The 22,682-nt window shown below is 37.2% G+C and overlaps 1 protein-coding gene across 8 annotated transcripts in view; it reads right to left on the reverse strand.

The window, feature by feature from the left end:
- ARB2A (ARB2 cotranscriptional regulator A) overlaps window positions 1-22,682 on the reverse strand; it is a 257,519-nt gene that overhangs the window by 54,452 nt on the left and 180,385 nt on the right. For 7 of the 8 annotated variants that reach the window (XM_085043339.1, XM_085043335.1, XM_085043331.1 and 4 more), the window contains 2 exons: window positions 18,002-18,118; window positions 14,768-14,852 (listed from right to left, as the gene is read on the reverse strand). In XM_085043339.1, the coding sequence (XP_084899465.1) occupies window positions 14,768-14,852; window positions 18,002-18,118 (202 nt within the window). Of the gene's footprint in view, window positions 1-13,207; window positions 13,446-14,767; window positions 14,853-18,001; window positions 18,119-22,682 lie in introns of those variants that run through there. The other variant, XM_085043336.1, reaches the window with a different exon arrangement.

A 22,682-nucleotide genomic window follows, 5' to 3' on the forward strand; every position in this document is an offset into this window, starting at 1 on the left:
TATAATCAGAAAGACGCGTGCCTGTCTAAATGGACAGAAATAAAGAAAATTATATGTGACCAGTAAATTACAGGAGAGTAACATGTCAAGGTTAGAGGTCACTGAAGATTTCAGCCATTCTCAGAAGATACAGCAACAGAGTACGTGAGAGGATAGACTGCCCACCAATCTGTTAAAACCTCTGAAGTCTGGTGATGACTTCTATTATGCTCTCTCATATTAGTTATTAGTTTTACCAATTACATTCTAACAGTGAACTCAAGCCAGACTCTGCAGACGTATAAAGCAGAAGTGAGACATGAAATGGTCAAATACTGCCCTGAACATCATAAGCACTCATGACTGTGAGCAGTGTCCTGTGTGGTCCTGTGTGGGTACAACCTGCAAAATGTTAATGACACTCTGCACCTTCAGACAGCTGGTGGTTTAGCTTTTACTTGAGTAAGCCACAAGCTAAATATGCCAAAGCCCAAACTTAGGGCTGTCTAAGTGGGGTCTGACAACAGTGTTGAAACAAATTCAGTTCCAAAAACTGTTTTAATGTGCACTGGAATAATGATAATGAAAGTAAAGCTGTAAAGTGCAACCTCTCATAAATATTGCATATACAGCACTGGAATCAAAGAAGTAACTTGCTGTTGCTGCCAGTGAACTTGAGTGAGGGAGAGTGGGATTAGATGTGGAGTCTATTTGCATTAATTTTGCATCAATATCCATATTAATTCTAACACAATATTGTATCGAATTTGGGGCCAGCACTCAGCTCAGTCTCCCTGGTGAATGAAATATCACTTGTAGAGCTTCAGTGAATCATTTAGTAGCATTAAACAAAGTCAGGCATGAAATCAGAGGAAAAGTTTAGAAAAAGATGTAGCACAGAAAAATCATACCAGAATTAACAAATTATGTAATGAAAGAGCCTGTGTATTGAAAGAATAACTATTCAAAATCAATTTCTACTTCCTTATCTATACAAAGAATAAATTTTACATGGTTGATAATAGCTCTGGAAGATGACAAATAAATTCACCTGGGACTGATTGCACCTCTGTTACCAAAATAACATTATTTATCTGTGTGTGCAAACAACAAGCTGTGAATACATCTAAAATCATCCAAATAAAAATTAGGTTCCAGTGAAGACACAGATCGGCAGAAACCAGGACATGCCTGTATCATGTAGCAGAGCTCTCCTAAAGTGAGACAATCTGACAGCAAGTGATATAAACGCCCATACATCTGTTTCACCTGGAATTTCTAAAACTTTAATAAAACATGACTTTTATGATCAACACATACAATAACAGAAAAAGTCCTCACTTCTCTGCTGAGCCCTGAGCTGCTTTGGAACAAACACAGGAGGATGTTGAGAGATAAGGGAGCTGATCTTCCCAAGATTGTTTGTGTGTATTTTCTACTGACACCATGCAACACGATGGATTCCCCAGTGCTATCTGTTTTCTAGTTAACCCACATTTCTCACAGGCTTGGTATACTGGCATTAATGACCACTTTGTATCTAATCTCCTGGTTTAAGGCTTGGTTGGTTGGTTGGTTGGGTCAATAAGAGCAACCTGTGGCATCCAGCTGGTGAGAAACCTCACAATATCTCGGTGCCATCTCCACTGGGTATTTGTGGTTTGTCTTTGCTGTCACCCAGAGATGACAGAATATGAAAAACAGTATTTTGGCTCTCCTTTAAAAAGTCACTGGCACCTCCTCTGTTTAGTGTACCAGAAATCCTACTGTTAGCCTGAGTGAACATATTGACTCTCCACCTGGGAGGCTTCTCCATCCCATGATCTACTTTTTCAAAAAATGCATGGCATTTACAAGGCATTGGTAAAAATAATAGAGTAAAACAGACTGGCTGATTAAATTAAAGGAAACTAGCAATGCCTTGATGCTGCAGCCTGAAAGCAATGAATGTTGTTCCTTAAAAAAACAGGTGGAAATCAACTCTTTTTTTAAGATGGCTGAGGAAAGGGGAGTCTTCACCTATAAGACAGAGAAGTGGTTAGGCCATTGATACTAGAAGCAACAACCAACTTCAGTTCCCATATCAGCAGATAGGGTTTCAAACCACCATCTCAAAGGAAGGTGACTGATTGCCGGTCAACAGTGCAGGGCTCCTCTTGTGCTCTTTCAGGTCCTTATTCTCCAAAGTTGCACCCATTCCTCTGCACAGTGGGCAGATCCTTATGAGAAGCTGACACTTTCCTGGAGGACAGGAGATGTGTGCTTCAAGAGTAAGGAGAAAATGGTATCAGACAGTACAACGTAAATGTTTAGTAAGTTTTATCCAGGGCTATTAACAGAAAAAAAGAATACCCTTAAAAATTTGTCATTAACTCACATTTGGCATTTGGTTTAAAACAGTGGTCTGCTGGGACAAGGACTGAAGAGAGACCCACCGAAACCACTAGAAATCTTCCATGGCAGCTGAATTACGTGCCTAGCCACCAAAAGGAATCTGCAAGATTCAGAAAATGTGCTGAATTTGCAAGGTACACCTAATGTGGGTCTAAGTTCTGCAGTCACTAGCAGGAAATTGTCAAAATCATAAACAGTCAGAATACTCCTGAAACAAACCAAATCCCACCTCACAGCTCTGACACATATTGTTGTCAGTGGCCAGCATAGTATTGCTGGACACTGTACTTCAGCCACTATCTCACATGTGTTTATTTAATCTGGTGGAACTTTATGGAAGGTTTCCTTTGTGGAAAAGGGAATAGATTTCACTGAATAGACCAAGCTGCATAAACAGATGTCTAGAACTCTGTCCCCAAATTAACTAAATATCATATTTAACAATAATATTTAATATATTTAAATTTAACTATTAAGAGTAAGGATGAGCCCTTGAAGTTCAATTCCTCTAGAATCAAAACGTGATGCCTGCTTCTGTAGCACAAGTGTTTTAAGATATGTTTATGTTCCCATTTGTTTGTGTTGCATGCACAACTGCAGTGGTAAAATCCTGTTGCAGCAGCCATGGCATGGACACCTTTAGACAGGAAGACTCTCTTCCATGCAAAGCCCTCCCAGTTTAACACCCAGTTCAGTACACAGCTTAAAATCTGACATAATAGCACTGATCACCTGGAGGCAAAGATGGTAATAAAATATGACCTGCCTTGCACAGCAAGGCAAAGTCAGAGCTAAGGTCTGCCAAACTCAAACTGATCCTCATGTAATTATCTATAAGTCAAAATTGGCATTCAAATTTCAAATACATGTGGGGTTTATTTATGTGTATTACAAACTGTATGCATTTCATACTTTATAATGTGTATAATTTCAAATAATACATTGACATAAAAATCTCAGATAAAGTGATAGGAACTTTTATACATATTCCTCATTCACATAGAACTTGTTCTTAAAAGCAATGATGGACACTTAACAATGTTTGTTTAAAAGTACATGACATTAGTCTTTAAACTGACTACTGTATCACAGCAATAGTAATGAATATAATCTAAAATGGTTCACTCTATTAACCATGTGCATTATTTCTCTGTTAAGCTGTTGTAGGTATGTCTTGCAAACCTATCTGAAACAAAGTAGTGTGTGGGGAAATGTCTTTCAGGTAAAATTGGAATATAAAATAAAAAATGCTGCTTAATAAATGTGGCTCATTATTTATTGGTATACATAACTATTCATAATATTAAGATATATACGATGAACAATTATTTCATAGGGTATGGTTTGAACCTTGTAATATAAGAATATAATAATGTCTTCTTAAATTAGCCTTGTCCTTAACATTGTGTAACCAATCAGCATTTAAATTCTTAGCACTTGTTTGATTTTGCTTTTTTTATTATTTATTTTTTATTATTATTAACTATATGCATTTAAAACAAGTCTCTTAACTGTCCCTCTATATCAACACGACAAGATTAGTTGCTGATGCAGGTTAGCAGAAAATGGTAAGTCCTCTCTACAGAAAATTTGGCCTTCCAAATGTTCCTTGATACGAGATAAAGTGCATACCTACTGTGAAAAGGGTCTCTAAAACTGGCATAATGGAGCTCAACGTTCTCATGTGTGGGTTATCTCACAGCTTGGTACACTAATCCTTTCAGCTGAGAGCTAGATGGAGTAGTCAACTGTTACATTAGCAGTTTGAGGGCAGAGTGCTAAGAAGGCAAATACAATATCAACTTTATCCTGATGTGTTGCAAATATATTTATCTAGCAAACAAAAAGTAGAGGAATGATGAAATTAATGCTATGCCACTGATGGTTTTTCCAATTCTTGTTTGTTGTCTAACCCATGAAGCCGAATTTGATATAAATTTGGCATTACTGATGGCTGTTCAAATAATTTGTATGTCTGGGGTATCAAGAAGTCTGCTTATTACCTACTTAGACTGATTCAAGTGCATAGAAGTGGTGAGGATGTGGGTGCTCTATTATTAACAATACTGATAAATCTGATCTTGGGTCTATGGTGCATGTAAATTAGTACACTAATAAAGCTTAGGACAAGATGTTGGTGAGGAGCTTTGTGACAGATAACCTTGGCAAAACAGTGAATGGGCTAAGTTTCTCCCTAGACACACTTTGCAATGCATGGACAGTTTCATCACCCTGAAAGGTATAAGCTCAGGAGATGGACATTGGTGGTCACAAATTATTATTAAGGAGTTTCTAAAAACAATGAACAGTGCTCATAGACAAAAATACCTCCCATGACATTACCATTTTGGGCAGTGTTGTGATTGGATAAAGACAAGTGGCTGGCTGCCAGGGGCCTGTGAACCTGACCTGATGACCTGGGCAGGACTGAACAGAAGAAGCCTCTGCTGGCAACACACATGCTTGAAGTTCCAAACTGGGGTATTTTTTCTTCAAAGTAGGAACAAAACTCGTAAATTTAATCAAGATGTGATATTTAAACATAAATAAATGAATGGTATTTTTGGAAAGTTGCTGGGTGACAAAAGAACACCTAACAGCATTTAGTCCTCCTGGTTCAGCAAAAAAGTGAAATCAGTTAAGGAATATAGAAAAAATGAAAATAGCCTGTCATCAGCTAAGGAAAAGGAAAGCTTAAGCTATCTGGGTAAAAACAATGTATGGCTGGCAAACTTAGCAAAACATACAAGCAACAAATGCAATCCACACCCAAAATGCATCAGCTTTCAGATGGATCTGGTGAAACTGTAAACAACTATGCAGAAGAAGGTACGAAATTGTTCCATATATGTTTCTGTTCCCTATTTGGGGAAAAAAAAGATCATGTATTTGATGAAGTACATTCTTTTTTGCTGCTCATCAGTATCTTCTCAGGGATAAATATTTCTAAATTGGCAGGCTTGCAGAGTTTGTACTCAAGAGTCATAAATCAGTTAACTGGCTACTGATCTTCATTTTAAATAATGCTTAAAATAGCAAGGTACACGAGATGGGAAAATCCTAATCCAAAAATTCAGAGAAAACTATTTGCACAGGTAGCCTGACATAGATCTCAAGAAAAATAAAGGAAAAATGGCTATCTAGGTCCATAAATTACTACCCTAGGATGGGCATGAAGAAGAAGTTCTCTATTTTGAGGGTGACTGTTGCTTACTCAGCTGTTCCTGAGGTTGTATGCTCACACCAAGCAAGACATGGGTCATTAAACCTGGAAGTTTGGAAGAGAGGATGTGTCATTGAACAACACAAAGGAAAGAACCAAGAAGAGCACCTGTCAGGAAGTAAAGTTAGAACATTTGCTCCTGCTCTGGGCTGGGGGATGAGGCTGATGCATACTAAAAATCCCTTTGAGAACCACAATAATGTGATATTGGAGTCTACCAATGAGGAATTAAAGTACAGGAATGTAATTAATTCAAGCCAGTGCAACTTACTGGAAAATAACTCCTAAACAAATAAACTCAGTTTCACTCTTTGATGAATTAGCATGCTTAGCTGATAAGGATTTATATGCAAACAGAGTATACTCAATTTTTTGGCAGGCATTTGATTTATTCCTCCAGAACATTCTGAGCAGAAGAAAAAATCATGTCAACTTTGCCAAGCATTTTTAGAAAGTGCTTTATCTCTCTTTTGTTTTAAATAACTAAATTTTGCTCTTCCCAGGTTTCTGATGAAACTTCTGGACTGTTATTACACTGGAGCCCCTTACCTGCTCTAGCTGACTGGTGGTGACTGCTGCTTTGCCAGCTGCTGGATTCCAGGTACTGTGTCTAGCATGTGAGTCACTCCCCTGTGTCTTTAAGAGAAACATTAAAACGTCTTCCTTTTACTAGGAAGATACATTCCTCATTTCTTGTTCTATGCTGTAAAGTATTACAGTTGGAAAGTTGGAGAAACTTAATTACAAATTCATTACTTAATTAGAACATTGACTTAGGCAGAAATTGGTCAACATTTCATAAATTCAGGAGGGGACAAATGGAAACTCTTTACTCATGGAAAAGGGTTGAAAGTTAGTATTATTCCACATTTCTAAGAACTTGCAGACTAAGTAATCTGCAAATGCAGTTATCATGGAGAAACCACTATTGAACGGAGATGTTATTGCTGAGATATCCTGTGGCTATTCAACAACACAGGAAATATATACAAATTCACTGCTGGTAAAACTTGTGTAAATGTGAAGATGGATGGGATGGTTATTAACAGGAAAGGTGACAGGTTTGTTGTTTTGTTTTTGGTTTAGGGTTCTTTTTTTGAGTTAGTATATTTGTTTGGTTTATTTTTTTTGAAAACGTACCTGCAATGTTTCCAACACTAGTTTAAAACCAAGATGAAGAGCAGCAGCTCTAGAAAGGGCAAGTTCCTCCTAAACTAACTCTTTATAGTAGGGTTATAAATGGCACAAATGTAACTGTTGCTTAATGAAACGGGCGAAAATCAGGTAGCAAAGATTTGAAGTCTGTTTATTACATGAATGAGATGTAGACAGGTCTACCTGAAAGAAAAGATGTTGAAAGACTGGAGATGCCACAGAGAAATGTAAGAAAGCTTTTGAAACCTGGAGAAATTAACTTGCACTGAGACTTAAAGAATTTGATCTACTACATTTCTCAAAAGAAAACAGAGTGTTGACTCAATTCCAGTACATAATTCACAGGAAGAAAAGGCAAATGTACACAACAGTGCTTTAATTTAGTGTAAAAAAGGCACAACAAGAACTAATGGCTGGAACCTGAAACCAGACAAAGCCAAACCAGAAATGAGCCAATCTTCTTAATAGTTTGCAAATTATAAAGGGAAGGGAGCAATGGATTCCCCATCTCTTGAATACTTCCAGCCAAGGCTGAATGACTTACTGGAAGGAGCCTTTTCATCAAATTAAAGTTTTAAATTTCAGCATAAAATTTGGTCAAAAGCTAAAGACCTATGTCTAAAAGTGGACAATAAGTGATCTAAATATCCTTCCCAGCCTTAACTATACACATCAATAAAAAAAGGGAAGTTTCCTACCGAAACCGAACTTTCTGAAAAATTCTCACAGAACCAAATCTAAATCTGGATTCTAACAGAAAATGAAAGCTGAAATATGAAAGATCTTTTGGATTTTATGTCAATACAGATAAAAATTTTGCTATTGAATTTTGGATGATATCTCTCCTTCTTACGGGTGTTGAGCTCTAGAGGAGTTTTCCATCACGCACTGGAGTAAGACCTGCCAACGTGCAGACACTTACAGATCTATAAGGCACTAATGAGATGGCATTAAGTAGTATCAGAAGTAACAGTCGCAGTAGTCTAATAGTTGTCAAACGCTTCATAGGAAATATCTGACTGTAGTAATTTAAATTATTCATTATTACCACAAAGATAGCCTCAGGGACTCTTAAGACAACAACTAACTAGTTCACTCTAAAAAATTGCAATGATAAATAGGTATGTTTGAGTACAAGAATATGTTTTGATGAAACTGTTTCTCCAATATCAGTACTACCTCAAAAACATGTAACTCTTTTGAGGAACAGTAAATGACTGATTGTTACTGAACTCTCTGGCACAAGCAACATCTGGCAATTCAAGTCAATGCTTTCAAATTCACATTTTCACGTTTATTTTTGAGGTTCTGGCACTCCAGAACACAATCTGCAATATTATTCAATAGGTTTCTGTAAACTTTGTCCTTTCCACAGCACGGTAGAGCTAACGTACTCCAAGCACAACACAGGGGCTCACATCCAGCTAGGTTTACACATGAAATGAAAAGCTGTCTGCAACACCTGAGACTGAGCAGGAGTGTAAAAGCAGAGCTCCTCTGAAGAAACAGGAATAGGGAAAAAGCTACTTACTTCCATGCTGAGAAGACATAAGTTAAAGCTGGACTTAGCACAGCAACTGCCAGAGATGTGGCTAAGACAGTCTGATGCTTCAAAGTTACCATAATAATTTCCAGTCCTGCCCGACAAAGTACAGCAGCAGAAATGGAAATGCAGGACCAGTTTTAACAGCAGGTGAGAATGTTGACAGAGGTTATGAAGCAAGCTTCACACTGCAGATTCCTGCACTCCTTCACTTGTGTATTAATCTTGCAAATACCTTAAAACAAATTAACATGCAGCTAGACACAGGACCCTGCCACCTTGACAAAAAGCTTCAGCCTTTTGTCTTTTCTCCTGAAATCCAAAGTTTATTGACAGAACTACACACACATGAAGACATAAAATGCAATGAGCTTTACAGTAAACACTGATTAAGTAATATTAATACCCATGAATGACTAGTGAATGCAGAAGTAACATTTTTAACAGAATGGATAAATTACTTAATTGTAAAAAGTGCATGGTTTTCTTTTTATTTCTAGTACTGCTGGAACTGTTGGACACTTATTCCTGGTCGTGAAAGACTAATATCAGAAGACATCCCAGAACAGTCCTCATTAAATTGATTAAAGAGTTAACAAAAGAAAGAGAAGCACTGGTAAACTGGGCTAAAAGCTGCCAAGAGTATGAGCCAGGAATTGTCTCAGCACTTAATACAGTTTATGGTTGTGTCTGCCTTGTTTGTTATGAGCAAGATACATAAATGTGTAAGAGAGAAACTGTGGTGTGGTGTAAATACAGCTGAGGCAAAAAAAGCAGGAAAAAATAAGCTGATCCTTCCCTACAGCTGTCCTGAGCCTCACTAATGCAATTATCCCTACACATAGACCATGTGGTGTTGGAGAGTCCATTTAACCTCACTGGACATCCTCCTGTTTGAACCCCAGGATCTGCTCAGCATGGGGTGCATCTGCAGATAGACGGTTTTTTCTGCAGAAATACACAACTGTACTCTTAAAACAGCAGGCAGGAATCACCTGTTAGGCAAAGCCAACAGAAACTACCACTGCCATAATTTAATGGGTAATTCATTGTTTCCGTGGTATTGAACACCAGCTTTGCATCAAGGGCTCTACCTGAAAAGTCAGTGTGCTTGTGTGTGGAGCCACAGACTGCACACCAGAGAAAGGCTTACTGTTCAAGAGACACAGTCAGTTGCTTGGATTGGTGTTTTTAAACAGATCTAAGAGAACAGAATAACTTTACTTAAATTTACTATTGTGCCATGGAGTATTAATGATGCTATTTTATTATTTAACACAAAGCAGTAGTTCAGAGGGTACTGTTCACTGCCACGTTCTTTCTTGATATTAAATCAAGCTAGGCCAAGGACTCAACTAAGTTATTTTTCAGTGAGGTCTGCAGATTCTCATCTTTCATTTGCTTTGAACTGCAAGTTTCATATGTGCATACAAAAAAATCTCAAAAAACACGCTTGAGCCTTGAAGTGTGACACTCATGTATGGACTTAGATCCTACACAACCACCACGGTTGCATATCACATGGCTATGGTATGACTCTGTGTGGTCTTTTGGAACTTAGGCGAGTATACCAGATAAAGCTACGCAACCTTACGTGTATGTTAATTACTATTATCATGGTTTCTTTACTGACAGGTAATGGACCTTACAGAAGACTGGACATACTGCTGGAGTACTGGCTCCAGGTGGTCTGGCTTGAGCAAATCACCTTGATGACCTCCAAATGTCCTTTCTCAGCTCAACCATTCTGGCAAGTCTATTTTCCCCTTCTATTTATTTATCTGTAAACCTCCCACAAACTTCCAGTACTCTGTTAGAAATTGTATTGATGATATTTTCTAAATTCAAAGTAAAAAAAAAAAAAGTTAAAAAAAGTTAAAAAAAAGTTGTGCTTGGCTTATCTAAATGTAATTAAATGGTTGATATACAACACAGTGTTAAGCTTGATGGTGGGCACCAGGAAATACTATCTGAAGGCTCACTCAAGAGCACCACCAGTACACATTGTACCTGTCCCCCAAAATTAAGTTTGTTTTTCTTCTACCAGCCTAAGGCTACTTTATTCAACTGTATGAATTAACTTTTTCTCTTATTACATAGACACATATTCAAGCCTAGGCTCTTCTGTGAATAGAACTTTCCTTGATTAGTGTCAATGTTTCATTCTATTTTGTGTTATCTTGTTTGTCTTTTAATGTTATGATTTCCTTATTTCACAATGTTTTAACTACATTGGCTGCAACTGTTAAAAGAATAACTAATAATTTTGGGGGGCAACTAGCAAGGCTTAAAAAAGATCTGACTAGGCAATTCATTTTACTAATGTTACAACATCTTCACTTGATTACTTTAAATGAGTGGTGGTGCATATCCACTTTGGCAAACTACTGTGAAGTTTAATCTTCTCTCCTAAATAACAAGCTATCACTGGCAGAAATACATGAGCTAAGGAATACAAACAGGTTTACCTGGCAAATTCAGGAGGCCATGGTCTACAAAGGCCATGTTTACCTGGCAAAATTTACCACAATACCTTTCCTGGGGTAAAGTCCAGGCCACTATACTGAAATCACAGTAATTTAATTCCTGAACAGCATTAGAGACAAAGACAGATCCATGGATCTGCTTTCTCCCATCCCCACTGTCAGCTATTCCCGCCCAGTAGTTGCTCCAGTAGGATGACTTCCCAAGGGCTTCTGAACTCCTTGCTCCAGAGCTAGGAGAAACATAAGGTCTCAGAATCACAGCATGAACTACAACTACAGTTACCAGTAATGCAGTGCAAACCTGTCATTAAAACATCTATTCCATTGTCTCTGTCAAATTCCAGGCTGACATACAGCTTCCTAACCAATAATACTTCCACCCCTACTCCCTTTTATGCCATGATCTTTAATGATCATGATCTTTAATGTACACACCATTTTAAAGTCTTAAGCTTTCTCCACCCTATATTTTCTTATGTTTTAGATGGGAGATGGATCCATTTCCTCTGAGACAAAAGTCATGTATTTTGGTTGGGTTCCACTAGGAAGGTAGGTTAAGACTGAGGCAGAAGAAGACCTCAAGTCTAACACAGGTCCTTAATTAGGGCTGGAAGTGAAGAGGGTAAGAGATAGGAACCTTAAAAGTTCCAACTGCTCTGTCATAGGAGTTTGAGCAAAAGACCAGGCTGTTCAAAGCCCCATTCAACTTGGTTTTGAACACTTGCAGGGATGGAGCATCCACAATTTCTCTGGGCAACCTGTGCCAGGGCCTCACCACCCTTATAGGAAAGAGTTTCTTTGCTGTCTTTTCTAACCTAAACCTGCCTTCTGTCAGTTTGATGCCATTCCGCTACTGTCCTATCACCCCATGCCCTTGTCAAAAGCCCCTCACCAGCTCTCTTGCAGCACTTTTAGATATTGGAAGGTGTTCCAAGGGTCCCCAGATCATTCTTTTCTCCAGGCTGAACAACTCTTTCACTCTGTCTTCATGGAAGAGGTGCTGCAGCCCTCTGAGCATCTTTGTGGCTCCTCTGGACTTGCTATCTTGTGCTGAGCCCCCCAGAGCTGGATGCAGTCATCCAGACAGGGTCTCACCAAAGCAAAGCAGAGGGGAAGACCCAACTATCTCGACCTGTGGGCAACACTTCTTTTGATGCAGCCCAGGAAATAGGTGTCTTTCTGGGCTGGAAATGCACATTGGTGGGTCATGTTGAGGTTTTGTCAACCAACAATTGTGTATCATTCTTCTCAGAGCAGCTGCCAATTGACAACCTACACAGTCTATATTTGTGCTTGGGATTGCCCTGACCCATGTGCAGGACCTTGCACTTGGACTGGTGGAACTTTATGGGGTCCATCTCTCCTCTGCAGGCCTGTCTCTCAAAATCCCTCTGGGACATCCCTTCCTTCCAGCATGCCAGCTGCAACACACAGCTTGGTGTTATAGACAAATTTGCTGAGGGTGCACTCAATCCCACTGTCCATGTCACCATCAAGATATTAACATATTAAACGTATGACACCCACACACAATCAAATCATTGAGATGCAGAAGAAAAACCATGAAGGTGGGATCCACAAAGCACCTCTCGCCACAAGAACAGAGAATGGATTTATTATGGATTGCTTTTTATTGTTGTTCTCATGCTTTCAACATTTGATTACGAAAGTGTATTCATTCCTTTTTGTAACCAAAGAAGACACAAATCAATTATGGAAAACATTTTAATTACTCAATAATTCTTTAATCAAAAGCTTTAACAACTCTATCTGGAAATACAAGTAATTTTTCCAGTTTGATGGCCATTTATTTTGTCTCTAGTGATTTTAAGGGAGACTGTGAGATATTATGCAGTATGAACTGCTCAGGAACTAGGATTGCCTGTAAAACCCAGTATGCTGAAAGGCTGAATATCAGACCCAATTTGGAAAAGCTGTCTCAAGAAATGTGACCACAAGGCAGTTATTTCTGAACTAATTTTCAGTGTAAACAGAGATAAAAGATGGGCTTCCAAGCATAGAAGTGAATCTTTCTACAGAAAAAGGTTTAATTTAAAAGATCTCCTGTCATTATTCTGATTGCTCTCATTGTCATTCCCTGAAATACCAAGGGCAATGCTGCCAGGATTTGAGTGTGGGCTCTTTCAGTACCGCAGTTCTCAGGAAAAGAGTGAAATAGAATCTCTCACAATAAACAATGTTGTTCCTACATCTAGTAACATTTCATAAATTTATTACATATTACCCTAATGCAAGCTTATACTGTTGCTCATATAAACACACCATATGAATTATTCACTTGGTTCTCTGTAAATGTCTTTCCATTGTTCATGTAAGAGATAATTACAAGAAATATAAGCAAGAACATGTGAGCAAACTGGCAATTCAGGAGCAGTCATGTAAAGTTATACTATTTTAAACTATATTTATATTACAAAGAATCAGTCTGGAAATAGTTATCTTACATTAAATCATTATCAAAAATCTCTGTTGAGAACATCTAAAACATTAGTCATCTTAATTTATCTCAATGTATGTACTAAATACAAATACCCAAGTTTTACTGGCTGAAGTCCTACCCCATTTAAATTAATTCTTCTGTCACTTCAGTGCAGCCTGGGAATTCATTAAGTGGTGTAGAAATGTTAAGGCCACTGTGATCCATCTTCAACAGAAATGTAAAAACAAGACATTATTTATACCTCTAATGAAGCATCAGTCTGCTTTTTAAGTAACACCTAGGATTTCTTTATAGAATACCTACGATGACCTCTATAATATGCAGTCTTTCACAACAGCAACAGAGACATCAGAGATTAGAAGTTAATCCTGTTTTAAAGAATTCCACTCTTGAACTATATTTCTCTTTTAAACTGCAGTAATCTCCCCTAAAAGAGCAAAAAGTTGGTAAATGAATGTCGAATCTCTGAAAATTTTAGTAATATATCATTTACCAAAGCACCAAAGAGCAATGTCAATTCCATTGAATGTGTCTGTACAGAGCTGAGGATCTGCATGGTGAGATCCCAAACCATAACAGAAATGTAATTAAAGTCTCTGGTTGTTGTGAGCTCTGAAACAAAGCAGTGCTAAATTTTCCAAGCCTTAAAAATATCTTGTAGTAAACTCAGTTTCATCTGCAAGGTGAGGTCTTACTAACAACCTCACAAATGCAGACAGATATGAAACTAACTTGTCAAACGAACAACTGCATCCCACTGAGCAAGGTCAAATAATGTTTCAGCTTTTAAATTAATATTGTATAGGCTGTGTCTTCCTTTGAACTAGGTTTTATATTCTACAGAAATACACTACCCACGGCTTTTAGGAAACCCAATAATCAAGCATGAAAGTTCAGTAACCGCTTTATGTATTTTAGATTACATTCCTACAGAGATTGGAGATTTTCCTTTTACATTGATGACTACATCTACTTTCTGGAAATATCACACATTTAACTAAAAACTCTGTATTATTTCACGTGCTTCCTACGATTTATGATTCATTAATGAAAAAGCATAACTGAGTATATCCAAAACAACAGAAAACTCACATCAGCATTCCTGGATGTTGCAAATCATTTGCTATGTAAACTAGACTTCCGCTGATCAGCATTCAGGAAAGTGTCTCATTTATTTTAACAGTAACTTTCTTTTCGTACTTCCTTAAAACCTTGTTGCCCACACAGAGTTAGACACTTATTCAAATTTCCCAGTTCTTGTTACCACTATTATTTTTCTTAGACTCCTATACATAATATCACCAATTACTTAAACAGAAAGGAAGACTAGAAAAATTCAAGCAACAAGTAGACAAGAGAACTTAAACTGCACACAAAGCAAAAAAGAAAAAACTAGGAGTGGGCTGCATAAAATAGCAGCAGCCATATGTTTTCAGCCACATCTTGTTGTAGAAAGGTTAAAATGCAGTCAGAACCAAATGCATTTTTAAATAAACAACTGGCTTATTGCAAACAAATGGATGTACCTGCAGAGACACGGGGACAGTCTGGCAGCATGGACTCCACTGATGTGTCCAGGGGCTCGGAGCTGGACACCCAGTTACAGCAGTTCTGTAAGAGCAGGCAGGCAATTCTTGGGATAAGCCAAAAACTCAGAGCAAAAATAAATACAGACATTGTAAGCAATGGCATCAATTTCTTAATGTAAGCAATCACATCAAAATACTCAAACTAATTTACACAGCAATCCCAACAGGGACTGGACGGTACACTACACTAGCTTACACTTACTGACAATGAAATACTGTAATTTCATACTAAGTAGAGTAAAACCATAATTCAGGAGATTTGTAATGTGCTTAAGTATCATGTCTTTTAAGTGCTACTTTGAGTGCCAGTGGACTTCAGTAGGTGCTTGGGCGAAGCAGTGCTTGAACTACGCAGGTTAAGCTTTTCCTAGCTGGTGTTGATATAAATGGGTGTTGATATAAACATTGTGCCTGCTCGTTTACTACCATTAAGAAATCAGAATTTTTTAGAGTGTTTTGATGGATTACACTGTGGAAAGAATGTTTGTGAATACATGAAACAACATATTATAACTGAACAGAAGCCATCAAGGTAGCAGATTAATATTCAAATAATTGGAAATATAGCTGAGATGAATGTGTGCGAACATAAAAGGCAAATACTGATCTCTGGGGAGTTATATTCAGTAAGCATTTACATTTACCTTTCATTCCTGAACCTCTGAGTAGGATGAATTTACCATGAATTTTCTAAATGGTTTTGCTCCAAATGCTCTCTATTCAGAGCTGTCTATAAACTGAAGTATTAATACGCTTTTAATAAAATATGCTGAAACTACACCAAATCTACTGAATTGGAGATTGAATTATAAAACAACTACATTTTTAATAGGATTACCTGCTGAACAAGAAGATCTACATTGCTTGCTCTATTAAAAATCTGAGTTTTTCCTCTCTCAAAACCTGATTAAATTCATTAAGGGGAAAAGGAAAAAAGAAATGCACAACTTTTTGGAAAGACCCATTCAATTTTGAGACAGATGTCTAAAGAAAATCATACCACCAGACATGATAGTAAAAATGGACGACTTCTATTCTGGTAAACAGCATGTATTGTGTATTTGTAGATGCTTGCTGCCCTAGTTGTGCACCATGGAGTCTGTCCTCACTGTGGAAAGATCCTTGACTAGTAGATCAAGTATCTTATTGTATTTCCTTAATTCATTCTGTCTGGAAGAAGATGTCAGCTGTGTTGCAGTGAGGAGAGAATTTCAAAGGCTTCAGTCCCCACCAATAAAGGGCGAGGAATGGCTTTTGAATAGATTTGTCAAGGCAACCCTACTGTTCTGGGACCAGGGAGAGCAGGGACAACATAAAGGAAGGGTTGCTGTATGAGATTAGAAAGTGAAGTTCACAAAGCATGGCAGATTTTTGTAAGAAAGAGTAGATCAATGAAACTATTGAACTCAATGGAAAAAGAAAAAAACAAACACAGTATCCAGTAATATAATATATTTAGTAAAAAATTGTTAAAATGGAAGTATTTCACAAAGGTTTTAAGGTTTAAAGTAGTAAAGCATTATAATTTTATGATTTGCATGTGTAATTTTAATTAACAGCTGAATGTGAAATCGCAAATGTAAGGTGGTAGAAATTACAAAAGAAGTAGAGTTTTTATGAAGTATTACAATCATTTGAAATAAGTAAAATTAATATTAACTACTGATAGAACACTGTATCAGAGAGCTGGAGATAATACAGAAGATTAGCACACAATTAACTAGCTTTTATATACAATGTGACACTTGCCTGTAAGAAATAAGTATTCTCGAAAGCAGTGTCAAGATATGTAAATGGATGATTTGTTTTATCATTCATCACAGCTCCTAATAAATTCAAAAATCATGACTTCTATAGGTACTAAAAATAGGCCAGCAGTGATACAGGAGAGATAGCTCCAGTGAAGAATTACTTTATTTTAACAATTCATTCTTTCAATGACAGCAATTAGCCCTACAGACAGGCAGCGATTAGGTGTATATTTTAATTATTATTCATTTTACCAGTAGCCTTAAACCTGATTAAAGTAAGAGATATCCAGGTGATATGCTAGTCTTAATACCACTCAGCCACATTTCACATATGTAAAATTCTTCTTTCTTATAGGAGATTTTTAATGCTAATGTAAGTTATGACACTCCATCCACTTTTTAGGCCATTAATCATTTAACTTATTCTTTAACATCTACTTTCTGCAAATGAAATTAAAGGTAATGCACTTTTCTTATTCAGACTAAATGCTTAAAGAAAAATGGAGTTGTCAGATTCAAATTACAGGATTTAAAATTTCAGTTTTACTACATAACACATATTTTAAGGTTTTGATTTCCCATAAAGAAAATGGGGATTTCTCTGACAGAGCCTGTAGGGGTTACCATTCTTTATATTTTTAACACTTAAGTCAGAGCTGTCAGGCTGCATCCCAGGTGATTCTCTATTCCCATCAGTCACGGCCTGTAAAACTTTAAGGTTAAGCCAGGAATAGGCACTCTATACACAAAATTTCACTAAATCCATGAGGAAAAGGTCAAGTCTAACAGAAAGTCCAGGGTGTGTAACTTTGCTCTGTGCACCTATTGTTTTAGTGTTTTGCCACGAGTATGCAGAAAACACAGTGACGAGCCTGATGTGGTGAGCATGAGACTCATAAACAGTAATTTATCTGGTCTCGCTTTAAAAACATGATTTTAAAAATCTCAGCAGCCCATACCTAAGTACAAGAGCTTTGGAGCACTACAGGAGTAATTACACATCAAAAAGCTGCTGAGAGAAAGGGCATTTTGCCAGTGGTGCAAACCACCAAATTGCATCATGAAGAGCTTAAAGTGGATTTTCCACCATTGCCAGATCAACCCAGTAACACCCGGTGGACCCAGGACTGTGCTCCAGGTGTCAGGTACTGCATGGGCTGCTTTGGCATGTCTCTGTTTTGCTGTGCATCAGGAAGAAACACTGAACTTAGCTCTTATTATTTTGGCTGCTAACCTAGAAGTTCAGAAATGCCTGTAATATTCGTTATTTTAGTGGCTGATATGGATACCTGATTTCCACTGTCCTGTAGCATGCTGTCTTTCACACCCAAAAAAAAGAAGAGGTCAGCAGATAAAAATATGCTTATTCAGCCATATACAGATGTATATATTTCAACTCCTAAAAAACACATGGCCTTACCTCTCGCATCCATTCTCGAATAGTTTTCCCAACTTCTTGATGCCACACATTGTGAACAGAGTCTGTCAACGCCACAGCAGTTACCCTGTTCTTTACTTCTGCCTCTCGTTGAATCATCTGTTAAAAAAATATTGTATTTAAATTAATTCCTTTTATTGAATAGAGTCTGCTTAGTCAGAGACAATGATCTTAAATTAAAAAAGAAAGAGCAATATAGATTCAATACTTGACTTCACTTGTTTTAAAGTTTATACAAATCCTAACGGGTCCAAAAAAACAGGAACACCTAATATTTTTTATGAAAAAAATAATACTAACTTTTAACTGACTGAACTATTCAGTCCTATTATTTTCCATGTGGCTTGACAATTCTAGGATTAAAGGTATCATAGTGAAAAAATGGAAGATTCCCTGAGGACACCTTTTACAAGCTTCTCCAAGTTCCTATTTCAGTGCTTCAGGGAAGCTGGTACCTGTGGTTCACTGTAAGGTTCTCAGGACTATCATCTACTAATTTTCAGTAGATTGCTGTAGTTTTTCTGATGTACAATCTCACTTTGACTTGTATGGGTTTTTTTCTTTTTCCATCCAATTTAGCGATCTTGCATGCTCACCATGGTCCCAAAATTCTTCTCTCTTCTCTCTTATTCACATGCTTACTCAGCTAACACCAAAGCCTCTCAACATTTTTAGGATATTAAAGAGCCCGTGTTGTTGCAAATGACAGTACGACTAAATAATATCAGTTCTAAAACAAATTAAATGATTGCTGCAAATAACACGAGTGAACTGACAAAGGTGCTGTGGAATTCAGCACTGCTCTGCAAGATAAAAGGTACTGGGAAAGAATAGTTTGATATCAAAGAGAGACAAAAAGGTTTTAATCTCCTGACATGAGTGATCCTAATTTGTAACACTGGATCAAAGAAAGCATAATAAATTATACTTATAAAACCAGCATTTCACAACTGGTGTCATTATCACTGTGTATGCTGCAATAAAGTTAATGATTTTTTAAGCTTCCTTTTGTATAAAATGTAACACATACCACATTTCTAAAATCAGGCTTTCTTTCTTCATGCTCTAATAACTCCTTATCAGCATACAGGCTGCACCTCTGAACTCACTGTTCCATGTCCTTGCCATAAGAATGACTCCAAAACCCTACCAGAAAAAGTTTTTTGAAAGAGACAGTATCTAAAAACAAGACCTGTCAGCCACACACACTGAACCCTGCTGTACATTTAGTAAGTTTTTGAAACACACCATATGTACTAATATTCCTGTTCCAGTGCTGTGCATTCCAGCACTCATTTGGCTGCACTGTCGTCCACAAAACACTGTGATTTAAACAGGCAAAGGCGCAAAAATATCACTGTCCTTGAAGCCCACATACCTACCAATTACTCAGAGTTATTACATGCTGGGTGAAGTTTAAAATCATCACCAGCTCAGAGTATTCCAGCATGACTTCCTCCATGAAGGGCTGGTATTCAGAAGCACTTCTAATGACCAGCAAAGATGAAAAATATGCTCCGCTTTGGAAAAGCAGTTTTTTCTCAAGCTACTGTGTCCCATGTTTCTGTTTCGAAAACTAGCCACCCAGTTCATCTCAGAACATCACCTTTTTCTTCAAATCACAAGAAAATACAAAGGTGCAGTTCCCTTTTTCCTTTCCAGACCTAGCTCAGGTTTGCTATTCTCAATTTCCCTATGCACATGTAAGAACTGGCAGCCATTGATCACCATCTCTTTCTACTCTTTCTTCATATGGTACATGCAGTCTTTGCTTTTCAGATCATATATGATATATAGGAAATAATATGCAATACCCAACATGCTCCTGGTGCTTGCCATTCAGCTTTGTGGATGCCTGCAGAATTGTATTCTCTTCACAAAGATCAGCAAAGAGACTGAGGCTGACAATGTGATGTTTTTTGATAACTCAGCCACAGTGCTAGGGTTAGGATAAGGTCTCATGGATGCAGCAGCAAAGAGGGATCAAAGGGATTAACTGAGCTTCACTTACAGATTTCTTAACATCCAGCCCAGAAGAAAAAAGTTTTGGTAGGCATCCATGCCCTTCTGAGCCATCTTAGAAAGAAATAGACAAAAATAATACATCAAGTGGGGAAAGGATCAAGGGTATAACCTTCACTTAAACAAGAAGTCTAACGTGTCCATGTTTCAGTGACACAGAAATGTCACAACAGAGCATGTCAAACTGAGGACACTTTTGCTTCTATCAGAGCAGCTCAAGTTCCCTGCTACAATGGGACATTCACTGATAATAATAATCAAGGAGAACAGATCCAGGTTAAGCTCAAGCAGCAGACCCTCTTAGCAGGGGTGATAATTCACCCTGTAACAAAATACAGTGTGCTTTTGGGCACTGATGCTTCAATACTCAGTAAATGCTTCAGATCCAATGGATTGATAGCTCACAGTTAGAACATACTCATCTTTTCCAAAACCAGTATTGAAATCAGAAAAAATTTAAAAATTAAGTCAGTAGAATAAAATGGTAACAGTAAAATATACTGACTTTAAACAAAAATGTAGCATCCAGCTATTATTCAAATTTTATACAACTCAAAAAGTTGTTCCAAATTCCAAGAGAAGGATTCTTTGGGATGCATGATTTACATTTCCCAGGACTTGTTTTATTCCATGCAGCCTGTACCATCTTTTGATACTAAAACCGAAGATATTTAATACACCATAGTCTACAAAAATACTATTAGATACTTTGATGTTTTTTACTGAAGCAAACAAAAGCCTAAGGATTTTGTCCAAAGTTAATTTTATGCCTTATATACTTTGTACATCTGTAAATTCCACAGACAGAAAGTTTTCGTAGCCTAGGAATTACTTAATTTCCTGCTCAACGCCCATTTAAAAATCTTAAAATTATTCTTAGCTGAACAGATTTTGCAGGAAGACATCTCTCTGAACCTGATTATTGGATGGCTCACTCTCCTTACACTCCTTCTTCCACTAATTCCTTTACAACCAGAAGTAGGTAAACTGGCACTTCTCTGTTACATAAACTGGTTCTCATATATTACTGCATCACTCTTGATTCTGGATCCTCTGGACTTTCCCAATAATCTTCTCTCTTTAGGCATTTCCACTTTATTTTAGTTCTTGTTTTCCTTCTTTGTAGTCATAGTGAAGTTTGAATTTGTAACTTATTAGCCATAAACCAACATTATATATTTGATTCCGTTGGAACGACAAACTGTAGACCAGTTTTCCTTGCAACAAGTTAGAAAGCATTTGAGCATCCTTTTGAAAGTCCTCTTTATCCCAGTGATTGAAAATTTGTTCCTTCACTTTGGAAGGGAAAATGTCAATTATCTAGTTGCAGAAGTATTCAGCTCTAACAGTTACATAAGCAAGAACTTGAAATTCCCTAAAAATGCATTCCTTAAGTTCATACAAAATAATTACTCATTTATGGCTCAACTTAATAAGTATTCTATTGCTAATCTGTCTGTAAATTTATATTACACAGTTATGATAACATTATAATGCCAAAAGGTTGATACCTTTATTATCTGTAGTGTATGTACATAAAATATAGCTTCATACATATAATACATATGCAGTATATTTAGCATGCATATATAGTTAGAATAGATGATAAAATATGTCTTTGGTATATATTTTAGAGCATAATACTCCTGTCAAACAAAAGTGTGTTAAAAGAGGACTTAAAGGTCTGAGCCTGCAAATATGAAAATCTGTGGAAGTACCAATTAGACTTTAGGTAAAAGGCCTGTGGGAGTAAATCCTTGAAGCATTGAATCCATACCCTTTATACCTACTATAAAGGTAAAAATTCAAACTTCTGAGGAAAGTAAAAGGAAGTTAAAATATTACTTTATTTTTTACAGTTTCATACAATCAAATCAACAACCATCACTTCATACTCAGGGAATAATTACTCTTCTGAGTTGTTTGTAATTAGAAATGAGGAAAAATGGATTTTAAAATTAATTAAAAACACACCCAAATTTTAATACCTCTTGAAGTTTTGAAAAGACCCTTTCAGCTACTTTCTTCATCTCCCATTGCTATTTCAGTTGTGGCATGGTGTTTACATGGTGTGCACTGGGTTTCAATGGGCACGTTAACAACAAGCATTTGACTTCGAGCTATATAATTTTGATGCAAATGCTCCATTCTATCCAGTTGCACCATACTGGTTTGAGACATTTTGGCATTGCAAAATTTGATGTTTTGGCAAAATGTCTTAAGACATTTTGGCATCTCCAAGCAGAATTCTTTCCAGAGGAAACAACTGGAAGCCCCCGTCCAAAAGTCCTTACCGGTTTCCAGAAGTGGAATGAATTTGCAGTAGAATTTCTGGTGGATCAAAAAAGCATCAGTTGGACACTGAAATATTTGTAAAAGCAATGGAAGATGGGAAGAAAGAAGAAATCATGTGACAGGAATAGTATACAATTTTTACTTCCTTTTGGACGGGCATGCAGACTCTTTTTTGGTAACTTCATATGCTTTCTTTGTAACTTGCTTGTTACAAGGCTAGAGCCAACCACCATCCTCTTCCACCATCACCTCCCTCAGTCTCATGCAAATCAAGTAACTGGTCTGTCTGTGTGGCAGTATTGAGTATCTCCTCAGTTATGAAAAACTCCTTTTCATCAGGAAGTAT

Source organism: Lichenostomus cassidix, chromosome Z (assembly GCF_008360975.1).
Source record: "Lichenostomus cassidix isolate B80296 chromosome Z, HeHo_3.0, whole genome shotgun sequence".
Taxonomy (NCBI): Eukaryota; Metazoa; Chordata; class Aves; order Passeriformes; family Meliphagidae; genus Lichenostomus; species Lichenostomus cassidix.